Here is a 13486-nt window from a genome sequence, read left to right as displayed (position 1 = left end):
TCTTTAAATTAAAAGATGTTCAAATTACTTCAAGTCCAATAAATGTCTTTCTATTCTGTTGAGTAGGAAAGTAATATCGATAAGATCGAATAAAACAAGATTTATTGTGACACTGAGTACAAAGCACTGAGATGCAGGGTAAAATGAGTTGTCATTATCACCATAGTGATTTGTATTATTACATCACACTTCAGCAACTACAATTGTACCATTGATTTGGACTTAAGATCAATTGTACCGGTTTGTCAAATTGATGGCTGGTCTTGTAACATGTTCTGGTCAAATAAAGAGTGTGAGCTAGATGCAGTATTGTGGATTCTTTTACCCAATGAGCGCCAAGTTCACTCGACTCGGGGCTCAAATTGGGTGAAAGAACTCAAGTGTACTGTGTCACAAATAAATACAAGACACAACATCCAAAAGGCAATTTTTGTTATACAATGTTTACATGAATAGAATTAGCTGATTGCAAACTGCTTACCAACCCAAAGGACCTAAGATATTAATGCACATATAATTTGTTGCCCAACACGTTGACCCTAGCAGAGTCTTTCTCGTAGGAAATTGTCATTTAAAGGGGCACGTGGCCTTGGATCGGGCAAATTGGTCTATGAGAAGCGTTCGAAAAGCGTTTGTTATAAAATGCATATGGCTGGAAAGATGTTTTACTAGTAGCATATAATTATCCATAAAAAAATACCTCAAAATTGCATGGTTTTCCTTATCAGTGTGAACTAACAGGACACGCCATTTTGTGGAGTCAAGTTTTTGACTCCACAAAATGGCCGACCATGTTAGTTTTCAAAATAAAAGAAAAACCACGCAATTTCGAGGCGTAGTTGTGTGGATTGTTACATTCTACCTTTAAAACATCTTTCTTACCATATGCATTTTATAACAAACGATTTCAAACGCACTTCATGGACCAACTTGCCCAATCCAAGGCAATGTGTTCCTTTAATGTTTGTCATGGTGATTGCATCTACATGTACTGTGTATATACTTTGCTGAGACTACTGATTAGTCAGGAGCAGTCAGTATAATAACGGGAGAGAATGCACTGTGACAAACATTTACCAACTTGACCACAAGTGTATCTCAATAGTGATTAGGATTATAGGATTTAAAGGCAGTGGACATTATTGGTAATTACTCAAAACAATTGTTATCATAAAAATCTACTTGACAACTGGTAATGGGGAGCTGTTGATAGTATAAAACATTGTGAAAAACGGCTCCCTCTGAAATAATGTAGTTTTTGAGAAAGAAATGTTGATTTTGAGACTTCAGATTTAGCATTTGAGGTATCGAAATCAAGAATCTAAAATCACAACTACGGGCGACAAGGGTGTTTTTTCTTTCATTATTATCTCTCAACTTGGACGACCAATTGAGTACAAAACTTTACAGGTTTGTTATTTTATGCATGTTGAGATACACCAAGTGAGAAGACTGGTCTGACAATTACCAATAGTGTCCATTGTCTTTATAAACATGGATTCAAACACTATAAGCTCAAAACTGCGTACTATATGGCTCGAAAGGAAGGTACATGTAGTTCGTATGTAATTGTTTTCTGCAGTAATTGGAGATCACCAAGTGCATGTTTTCTACACAGGGGTTTGTCAAACAGCTGTGTAGGGACAAAACTGAATCATTATTAACCCTGATGTATATATGATGTATTTAGTTTTCTGACAAATCCCAGCATGTTTTAATTTGTTACTTCTGCCAATGACCAATGATAACAGATCTACAACATAGTGCACAATGTCTACACTCCATCAGTCCTGGAGGACTAATTTTCATATCAAACTTAAACAGCTACTTGAGGGAATTTGTTTTTAACAGAAATGCTTTTTAATCTTGTTTATAATGTGTTTGTTTACCGTGTAAATGTAAGTTTGATATTTGTACACCGCAACAAAGCGGCTGTACAAATTGGAGCTCCCAACTTGTGCACATCTTTCAGAAAAGCACTGGATAAGGGTATTAAAAATTGTGTACACAATTAAAATGTATTTGTAGTCGTATGACTCGATTTCCTTATTGATTGAAAACATAAAATTCAGCAAAGATCATGATTTGCCATTTCCTTTTTGGGAAGTACCTCAAGTTTAAGTGATGCTCTGGATACGACTTGCTGCTTCAAGGGCAGAGCAGAAAGTTTTGGTTCCATTTGGAACTTTGGTGTTCACCTATTTGAAGTCACAATAATTCCATTATTGGATACATTTTGGATCAGTGCAGTCAAAAAGTAATTTTTACCATAATTATTTGTGAATTAATCCACAACGAAATGCTGAAAAAAATAAGAATCTGTTTGTCCTTTCACTCCTTATCATGCTCCCATTTTGGCTTAATAGGTCATTAAACATTACTGAGTACATATTTCACAAGTATGACAGATTGATCTTTTCATCAAGTATGACAGATTGATCTTTTCATCAAGTAATGCAGTACCCCTGAGGTGAAATTAGAAACGTCTCAAATGTAAGAATAAATTTACAGGGCGGGGCCAAATTACAGCTATGTACAATGAGCGTTGCCTCTTGAGGAGACTGCCCTCTATTGATCATCTCTTGAGTGGTTTGGGCATGACAAACACCTTCACAGGTGTACAAAGGTCTATTGTTTTCTGGTCTCCAGCTTTCCCTCCTACTGATGTCAAGGAAATGTCTCTCATCTTATTAGGGTCATACGTCATAACAATAGACAGCTGAATATGGCAAGGATCTGCAAAGCACAAAACAAGCAAATACAATGATTACCATTAGAATGTACTTATTACTAAAATAAAGCAAGTGACTACAAAAACCATTATAAGAATGTACTCGCAACTAAATAACATTGAACAACAGTTCTTCAACCATCCTTGAAAATCAAACTGCAGTCTGGCGTTGACCCTGATGGGTACGTGACAAATTATGGTTTTTTACCTTTCCACTGTATGCTGCTTTATATCCAATCATTTCTTGTCAAAAAAAGCATACTTCAAGCAAAGAGATGTATAACAGACTAATGCATTTTGGTTTTTAACAACTTAACATTTATTATAACGGACTTCATAACAAAATTCTTAATAATCTTAACAAACTACAAGTTCACCTCAAGTAAATTCCAACCCCTGGAAAAAAGTTTGGATCACTACGGTCTAAAGTAAAACATTTCTTGTCACATTGTGAATTATTCCTCAATAAATGCTGAACAATTAACAATCTGTTTGTCCCTTCACTCCTTATCATGCTTATGTTTCATACCAGTTCAATCCAAAACATTCTTTCAGCAAGCTTACATTTGTGATGCGATCAAGCAAAATGAGTCAATTAGTTTGTGTATACAATTGAAAAGGGCATAATAATCTATGCTGTTAAGACCCCATGTTATTGTTGATAACTCCCTTCGTTCCAAAGTTGTGAAAGTAGAAACACCAAGAGATGTGAGAGATTGAAACTGAGAACAAGGGGCTAACTGTCATGATGGTTACTCAAACACCAAGAGTTGTGAGAGATTGAACTGAGAACAAGGGGCTAACTGTCATAATGGTTACTCAAACACCAAGAGTTGTGAGAGATTGAACTGAGAACAAGGGGCTAACTGTCATGATGGTTACTCAAACACCAAGAGATGTGAGAGATTGAACTGAGAACAAGGGGCTAACTGTCATAATGGTTACTCAAACACCAAGAGATGTGAGAGATTGAAACTGAGAACAAGGGGCTAACTGTCATGATGGTTACTCAAACACCAAGAGATGTGAGAGATTGAAACTGAGAACAAGGGGCTAACTGTCATGATGATTACTCAAACACCAAGAGATGTGATAGATTAAAACTGAGAACAAGGGGCTAACTGTCATGATGGTTACTCAAACACCAAGAGATGTGAGATATTAAAACTGAGAACAAGGGGCTAACTGTCATGATGGTTACTCAAACACCAAGAGATGTGAGAGATTGAAACTGAGAACAAGGGGCTAACTGTCATGATGGTTACTCAAACACCAAGAGATGTGAGAGATTGAAACTGAGAACAAGGGGCTAACTGTCATAATGGTTACTCAAACACCAAGAGATGTGAGAGATTTAAACTGAGAACAAGGGGCTAACTGTCATGATGGTTACTCAAACACCAAGAGATGTGAGAGATTGAAACTGAGAACAAGGGGCTAACTGTCATGATGGTTACTCAAACACCAAGAGATGTGAGAGATTGAACTGAGAACAAGGGGCTAACTGTCATAATGGTTACTCAAACACCAAGAGATGTGAGAGATTGAAACTGAAAACAAAGGGCTAACTGTCATGATGGTTACTCAAACACCAAGAGATGTGAGAGATTGAAACTGAGAACAAGGGGCTAACTGTCATAATGGTTACTCAAACACCAAGAGATGTGAGAGATTAAACTGAGAACAAGGGGCTAACTGTCATGATGGTTACTCAAACACCAAGAGATGTGAGAGATTGAAACTGAGAACAAGGGGCTAACTGTCATGATGGTTACTCAAACACCAAGAGATGTGAGAGATTGAAACTGAGAACAAGGGGCTAACTGTCATGATGGTTACTCAAACACCAAGAGATGTGAGAGATTGAAACTGAGAACAAGGGGCTAACTGTCATGATGGTTACTCAAACACCAAGAGATGTGAGAGATTGAAACTGAGAACAAGGGGCTAACTGTCATAATGGTTACTCAAACACCAAGAGATGTGAGAGATTGAAACTGAGAACAAGGGGCTAACTGTCATAATGGTTACTCAAACACCAAGAGATGTGAGAGATTAAACTGAGAACAAGGGGCTAACTGTCATGATGGTTACTCAAACACCAAGAGATGTGAGAGATTAAACTGAGAACAAGGGGCTAACTGTCATGATGGTTACTTAAACACCAAGAGATGTGAGAGATTGAAACTGAGAACAAGGGGCCAACTGTCATAATGGTTACTCAAACACCAACAGATGTGAGAGATTAAACTGAGAACAAGGGGCTAACTGTCATGATGGTTACTCAAACACCAAGAGATGTGAGAGATTGAACTGAGAACAAGGGGCTAACTGTCATGATGGTTACTCAAACACCAAGAGGTGTGAGAGATTGAACTGAGAACAAGGGGCTAACTGTCATGATGGTTACTCAAACACCAAGAGGTGTGAGAGATTAAAACTGAGAACAAGGGGCTAACTGTCATGATGGTTACTCAAACACCAAGAGGTGTGAGAGATTGAACTGAGAACAAGGGGCTAACTGTCATGATGGTTACTCAAACACCAAGAGGTGTGAGAGATTAAAACTGAGAACAAGGGGCTAACTGTCATGATGGTTACTCAAACACCAAGAGATGTGAGAGATTGAACTGAGAACAAGGGGCTAACTGTCATGATGGTTACTCAAACACCAAGAGGTGTGAGAGATTGAACTGAGAACAAGGGGCTAACTGTCATGATGGTTACTCAAACACCAAGAGGTGTGAGAGATTGAACTGAGAACAAGGGGCTAACTGTCATGATGGTTACTCAAACACCAAGAGGTGTGAGAGATTAAAACTGAGAACAAGGGGGCTAACTGTCATGATGGTTACTCAAACACCAAGAGGTGTGAGAGATTGAACTGAGAACAAGGGGCTAACTGTCATGATGGTTACTCAAACACCAAGAGGTGTGAGAGATTGAACTGAGAACAAGGGGCTAACTGTCATGATGGTTACTCAAACACCAAGAGATGTGAGAGATTGAAACTGAGAACAAGGGGCTAACTGTCATGACGTTTACTCAAACACCAAGAGATGTGAGAGATTGAACTGAGAACAAGGGGCTAACTGTCATAATGGTTACTCAAACACCAAGAGGTGTGAGAGATTAAAACTGAGAACAAGGGGCTAACTGTCATGACGGTTACTCAAACACCAAGAGATGTGAGATATTAAAACTGAGAACAAGGGGCTAACTGTCATGACGGTTACTCAAACACCAAGAGATGTGAGAGATTAAACTGAGAACAAGGGGCTAACTGTCATAATGGTTAGGGACGAATTCAAAGTTAAACAAGCGGTAACTCGGGGGCATTTTAAGAATCACCCGAGGTATTACAGGGTAAAAACAACCTTGCATACGAACAAAAGAGTCATGAATATCCGTCTGCACATGCTGGGTCAACTTGGATACAAAGAACTATCTAACAAAAGGCCAGATTTGCGGGTGGGAATTACGTCAGCAAGGGATTATCTGATTAGTGACAGGCTCCAATAAACATTCTGCTGATCCATTAACAAATTATGAACGATAAGCCCAAATATTGTTGTTTATAAGTCTCAAATCGTTCTTGTCTACCAAAGTTTTTTATAGACCATTTTTTTAGCGATCAAAATCGGCCCATGAACCGCAAGTTTACCTATTGAAATAAACAATGTATTATTGCAGATCGTCGTGTTCATGATCATCATGCGTCGTTGAAGATACGGTCCATACACCATCCGATTCCTCCAAACTGAATACACCACTAACGTACATGCATTACTTTGGATATTTTACTCTCTGGGTTCACAAGGCTGAAGACGGACGAACAAACTTAGTCATTTTTGTAATGTTTATGAGTTTTTTTTTTTTTACACAAATGGTCTACTTCTAAAAAAACGTTAAGATGTTTGATAATAAGGAGCCGCTTATTTCAAAATGGTTTGTAAATAGTGTTGAAAAAGTGTCAATCTGTTTGTCATACACAGACCATTTTGCTATTTGATGTATTGATTAAAGTAAATGAGTAACAGAATATTTGTTGGTTAACTATTTAAGTTTTAGTGATTTAGCATTTTGATCGGAAAAGAAACAACCAAACAAACATAAGCATGCAATTGGACCCATCCTGGCTCGTTTTTCTTCATTGAAGATTCTGTAAACTTTAACATCTCGTAATTTTTCACTGTTTGCAGGGAAAAAATACGTAACTTCATACCTTATTTGAAATATAAGTTTCTCTATAATTTCTCAGAGCGCAGGTTTTAGCTTCCTTGAGGTATTCAATGTTTCTAAAGAAACCAATGGAACACAAACTCCACTTATCTATTGTTGAACAGTATCAATTACGGATTACCCAAGCCTCTGCCAAACCGCAGTGCGGCCGGCGGCGATATCAAAGAAATGTATTTTCCTGCGTTACAGCGTATAGCAGGAAAATATTGTCTGTTGGGCACTAGCAAGCGCGTATGCTTGCAAAGAATTTGGTATGCAAAGCCCAAGTTGGGCTAAGAAAGTAGCCCAAGGTGTGGCGCATTCCTTAAGGCGCCACAACAAAGAGGATGGGTTTGGGATCATTCTAGCCCGCGAACATCGTTCTGCTGAGACGGGTTAATTTTATTCCTTTTCGCAATGGCGACAACGGACACTTCAGTTTTAATAATAAATATTTAAAAAAAAAGTTAAGGAAGTTAAGGAATCAGGCACAGTTGGTTAACAAGTTAGACGATCTTATGACAGCCAATCTCAACTGCTTCAACCAACAAAAAAATGAAAATCAACGGATGCTGAGCGAGGTCCAGGTCGCAAAAATTTAGCAACTCAGCAATGACAAATACAAGTTCAAAAAGAAGGGCAATGAAGAGCAATTCAAGGCCAACGCAAAGGTGCAACAAAAACTAAAGGAGGCTGACGCTTTCTTGAAAGACGGCGTCCAGATCGGCCGAGCAACCACCAGTGCCCAAGAGAAGATATGAGTGCAGGAGTTTGCAGATGCCTGAAGGGCAAAATAAGATAAGTTATTTTGCAAAACCTCATTGTACAACACACAAAGGAAATGGTGTATTACCTAGCAGTTAGACTAGTAGCTATATAGAAGGCATTACGCCTGTAGGTAGGCTTAAAAAGGTAGCGGGAAAATGGGAAAGCATTGGTACAAATCAAGTATTGTTAAATATCATTAAAGAAGGATATATGCTGCCACTGTACAGTCTTTCAGCTTCAGCAGAATTAGAGAACAATAGGTCGGCAAGAGGGCACAAAGCCTAGTGAGTTACTTAAGCTTAAACCAAAGGACGCATTTCACAAGTGAAAGTTAAACCAGAGGTGGTTAATCCTTTAACAGTGTCGGTTAATCCACACCTGTACAAGTACACATTCAAGTACGAGGAGGCCCGTACGGCCAAGGTCACGTTCAAACAGGGTGATTATGTATTTGGCTTCGATTTGAAATCGGCCTACCATCATGTGGAGATACAGCAGGGCCACAGGAAATATTTAGGTTTTGCATGGGATTTTGAAGAGGGACGGAGGTATTTCATCTTCAATGTTTTACCATTCGGTATTTCAACAGCTGCCTACTTGTTTACAAAACTGACGAGGGCATTCGTGAAGCATTGGAGGTCCAAAGGGTACCGTATAATTATGTTTCTTTATGACGGTTTTGGTGGTGCCAGTGATTTACATACAGCAGGAATAATTAGTACAACAGTAAAGCAAGATTTAAAAGATTTGGGGTTCTTACTGGCAGACACAAAGTGTGAATGGGAACCCCAAACTAGGCTTAGATGGCTAGGACTAGATTGGGATATGGCAGAAGGCAAGGTGCATGTTACAAACAAAAGAGTACAAAAGGTGTTGAACTCAGTTATGTCATTGTTGGACAAGCTAAAGAAAAGCAGGATGGTTGCAGTTAGAGAGTTAGCAGGATTAGCGGGACAAATAATATCCATGCAGGCCGCAATGGGTAAAGTTGTACAACTTAAAGGTAGAGAGATATTCAATTGCATAAACAGTAAAGCCAGTTGGAATGCTCCACTCCTTGTCAGTAATGGGGCAAAGGAGGAATTAAGATTCTGGCGAAGCCAAATCAGGGCCCTTAATGGCAGACCTTTGCAGGAAACTTTCCAGTTTTCTCATAATATTTATTCAGACGCATCAGGCGTAGGTTATGGAGGTTTCATAGAAGAGCAGGAAGAATAACAGGTTACAGGAACCTGGTGACAAGTAGAAAGTGGAAAGAGTTCCACATGGAGGGAACTTGAGGCAGTGATTAGAACATTGCATTCCCTTAAGGACAGCCTGGAAGGGCATTGTGTGCAATGGCACACAGACAACAAGAATGTTGTTGGTATTATTCAAAAGGGGAACAAGAAACCCGAATTACAAACCAAAGCAATAGAAATACATACAGTTTGTGTAGGATGCAATATAAATGTAGTTCCAATTTGGATACCACGGGAAAGCAACCAAATAGCCGATGCGCTAAGCAGGTATTCAGACAGTGACGACTGGATGGTAGATATGACAATATTTAGCCGATTACATAATGCATGGGGACCTTATACCATTGATAGGTTCGCAGCCGATTACAACAATCAGTGTGAGAGGTTTAATTCTAAATGATGGTGCCTAGGTTCATCTGGTATTGATGCTTTCATGCAGCCATGGGGTACAGATTGCAACTGGTGGATGCCCCCTCCTAGTCTAATCAGTAGAACAGTAGATAAACTAGTCGAAGAAAAAGCAAGAGGTACGCTAGTTATTTGGCCCAAGATCCACAACGGTAATATTTTCAGGCCATTCGTGTCGGATTACAAATCACTTCACGCAAATGTGTTACATAAAGGTAGAGGCAACAATGGTATATTTGGCAGCAAATCTAGTAATTTTATGAGGATAGCTGTAAATATAACTATCTGAGTTGCTCTTGTTACAGATTTAGGGCTCAGACAAACGGTTGTCCGAGATGTTATCTCTACGGGAATGACATCAGGGAGCATGATTTCACTAACCAAGAGTATGGCTAACCATCTACTTCAGTCAAGAGTGAGGGCACCGTCTCCAAATACTTCGGGGCATTCAGAAGATGGGAACATTTCATCACGGCAGAAGGGTGACAAGCCATGCATGCAGAACCAGTGCACGTCGCTTTGTACCTGACAAAACTTATGGACTCCGGATGCTCTACAGGGGTAATACAGGCTGCAGTTTACGGGATTAAATCACGGATCCAACAGACAATAATTATGTAATTAATTTAATAGAAGCATCTAAGAGGCAAAATAGTGCACCAGTAGTAAAAAAGGACATAGTTTCAACCGAACAAATAATCACGCTTTGTGAAAATTACTCGGCAACACAAGATTTGCTAGTTCTGAGAGATTTGTGTATCATTGTATTATGTTTTGCGGGATTCTTGAGGTTTAAATCAGTAAGTTCACTAGAGTGTAAGGAAATAGCATTCCATCAAACTTATATTTCCATTCAAGTGTCAAAAAGCAAAACAGATCAGTACCGCCAAGGCAATGAATTGGTAACTAGTCAAGGCAGTACACCAGCATGCCCAATCGCAATACTTAGGAGATACATCGACGTTGGCAAAATTGATCTGTCCTCGGATCATTTCTTATTTAAGCCATCTTCCAATGTTAAAGACAAATGTGCATTAATAAACAAGACAAAAAACTAAGCTACACTAGGGCAAGGGAGACTGTTGTTGCTAAATTAAAGTAAGTCTGTGGTAATATTAACATTGGTCTGCACTCCTTGAGGGCAGGTGGGGCATCAATGGCAGCCCGAGCATCGGTAAATGAAAGATGCCGGAAAAGGCATGGTAGATGGAAAAGTGATACAGCTAAGAATTGTTGCTATTTTGTTCAATTTTACAATGTTGGCATGTTTTGGCTTGTCTCCATACTGATATTTCTGACAAACAACTAGTTTAGCTGGATGGCATCACATGTTACCATCAGTTATCTAATCTACTGATTGAATAGTCTGATTGTGATTGAATTATGACTCTTACCTGACCACATGGAATGAGATAAGAAGATCTGTGTATGAAGCTGATGCTTAAGTGGTGATAAGCTTCGGAAATCAGACATCTTAGGATTAAATAACTGCACTTGAGAATCCGCAAACTGCACCTACATTTACAATCAATAAAGTCATGTCAAAGTTAGGATCCTACATCACCTAGAACAATAGATACACAATAATGCCTTGTGTGGAAACAAATTGTATCAATTGAAACTACATGTAGCCAGTTTTCTACCAAAGACAAGCAGAGCATACTGTTCAAAACGTCGAGACCTAACCGGCTTTTTTCAGAGCCAACGCTCCCACCAAAGAGAAATATTACATGGGTTATACCTGCAAGTTGACTAATTATATTATTATCGTTGGCAGGGGTCTGGTTTTACACATCTTTTGATGACAGTTTTTATACTTTTGTTTTAACCTTGGCAGCCCCTGTACAACTTGTAACTATTGTGTATGTCTAAAGATTTGAAATAAAATTATTTATAGTTTATTCTTACAGAAACACGTTGCCTTGGATCGGTCGAGTTGGTCTTTAAAAAGCGTTAAAAAAAGTTATTCGACAAAAATTAAGAATTTGTGCCCTTCTCCGATCACGAATCTTTACGCAGACGCTTGTTTTGGTCGCGCAGGTAGAAAATCCTTTCCATTTGTCGTTTGGACAGTGGCTTCCACTTTAAATTGCGTCACGCGTTAATCTAACGCCCTCGCAACCATCGCGCGTCCGCATATAAACCAGCTTTTAGAAGTTTCCCATTTGGGCGTAGATTTACAAAAAGGGTTTTGGTCGCGCAGGTAGAAAATCCTTTCCATTTGTCGTTTGGACAGTGGCTTCCACTTTAAATTGCGTCACGCATTAATCTAACGCCCTCGCAACCATCACGCGTCCGCGTATAAACCAGCTTTTAGAAGTTTCCCATTCGGGCGTAGATTTACAAAAGGGGTTTCAACAAATTAAAAAAAAAATAAACATCTTTGTCCCAGAGTTTTACTTTTGTCCTTACATAAACTATGACCGATTAGTTGTATATTTGTTTTAAAAGCTAAAACTAATTAAAACAAGCTCTTATGAGTATTTTTGTTGATCAGATTCAGCATTACGAATAATTTTAAGCAAAGATTTGATTTCATAAAAAAATAAAGTTTTTCGGTTGTCGTGTTTTCTCGCTCTGGTGCGCGCGAGACTTGCACAGTCTATTGCAGAGAGCCAGGCGCACAGTATACCAGTAATCTGGTTCTACTTGGCTGCTTAGCACATTGTTCATTGCAACTCCATGAAATGTGTCTCATCAGTGCTAACCTTTGCACAATACATTGGCATTATACACAAAATGACAACTAAATGTTTCAAACCTGTACTGGCATGACGTGTACAGTTCAACTTGCAGCCATTTGTAAAGCAGGTTAATATGTTTTATACATTGTAAATATTTGTCTCTCCTTAAACAATTATTTCTTAAATAATGTGTAATAGTGTGATTTTTTCTTATTTTTAATCTCTGTATATTTTTCTGTAACTCGACCTCCGGTCGCCATGGGAATTTGTTTTTAAAATAATAAACCAATAATGAATGAATGAATGAAGTTGCTAGGTCTCAAACTAGGTTATTGCAAAAAACCATGCATCATAGTACAGGAGAAGTTTGTTTGAGCTACTTACTTTGATCTTGACTTGATTGAGATCTTGCACATTATCCAATAAGCAGTCAATATTGACAGCTAGTACTAGTCCTGCTGTAAACCTAAGTGGGTTATCCGAGCCTCCAGTTGGTTCTCTGATCTTAGCGCCAATCCCATTCAGCTTATTACATGGAAGCAGAGATGGAATGGTATGATGAAGGAGCAGTGGTTGTAGAAACTTGGCCAAAATACCAGCTTTACTGGCATCTAACTTATGTCTCTCAGAGAAAACAGCCTGGCAGAAGGTGTCTGGCTTCACATTGTTTGCCATAAAGTACCTGGAAATCAAACAAAATGGCTAGAAGACTTAACTTAGCAAAGTTGTGGCCGATTCGACAAAGAGCCAATAAGATTAATCTTGAACTTCTAAGCAGAGTGTAATATCACAATACAAATCACCATTGTAATACTGACAACTCATCTTCAGATGAATCTAGTACATCTTGTCTCTGTTGTGTTTTTCTCAAGAGCGCTTAGGGAAATGTTTTATTACTTTGTGTTATGCGCTATACAAGAATGGTTAGTTATTATTATTACTATTATCTAAATGCTTTGTGAAATTACTACCTCCATGGTGAAATCATGCCCTAAACAACGATCAATTTATTTATGATCACTATGAAATTATCCTGCTTTTTAGGAAAGTGAACCATTGTCAAATTTATAGGGACACGTTGCCTTGGATCGGTCGAGTTGGACTTTAAAAAGCGTTTGAAATTGTTGTTGTTAAATGCAAACGATTAGATAGTTAATTTTAAAATAGGATAGAATGATCCACATAAACATCCCTTGAAGCTGCACGGTTTCCTCTTACAGAGAAACACCGTCGGCCATTTTGTGAAGTCAACATTTTTAATCCATAAAATGGCTGACCGTATTAGTTCACAACGTATTATAAAAACCAACCAATTTTGAGGCATGTTTATGTGGATCATTCTATTCTACTATTAAATTATATCTAACCATATGCATTTCATAACAAACGGTTCCAAGCGCTTTTCAAAGATCAACTCGTCAGAGTTTTAAAAC

General features: G+C 38.5%; 1 protein-coding gene across 1 annotated transcript in view; it reads right to left on the bottom strand.

Annotated features, from left to right (window-relative positions):
* Positions 1–1413: 1413 nt before the first annotated feature.
* The window catches only part of LOC117298280 (integrator complex subunit 4-like), a 38500-nt gene continuing 26427 nt past the window's right edge, over positions 1414–13486 (bottom strand). Inside the window, exons 17-19 of the mRNA XM_033781429.1 lie at positions 12438–12735; positions 10764–10884; positions 1414–2736 (exon numbers count right to left, since the gene is read on the bottom strand). Of these exons, the coding sequence (XP_033637320.1) occupies positions 2576–2736; positions 10764–10884; positions 12438–12735 (580 nt within the window). The 3' untranslated portion in view covers positions 1414–2575. The remainder of the gene's footprint in view (positions 2737–10763; positions 10885–12437; positions 12736–13486) is intronic.

Source organism: Asterias rubens, chromosome 13 (assembly GCF_902459465.1).
Source record: "Asterias rubens chromosome 13, eAstRub1.3, whole genome shotgun sequence".
NCBI lineage: Eukaryota > Metazoa > Echinodermata > Asteroidea > Forcipulatida > Asteriidae > Asterias > Asterias rubens.
The sequence above is the reverse complement of the archived record's forward strand: the minus strand, read 5'-3'. Positions and strand labels throughout refer to the sequence as shown.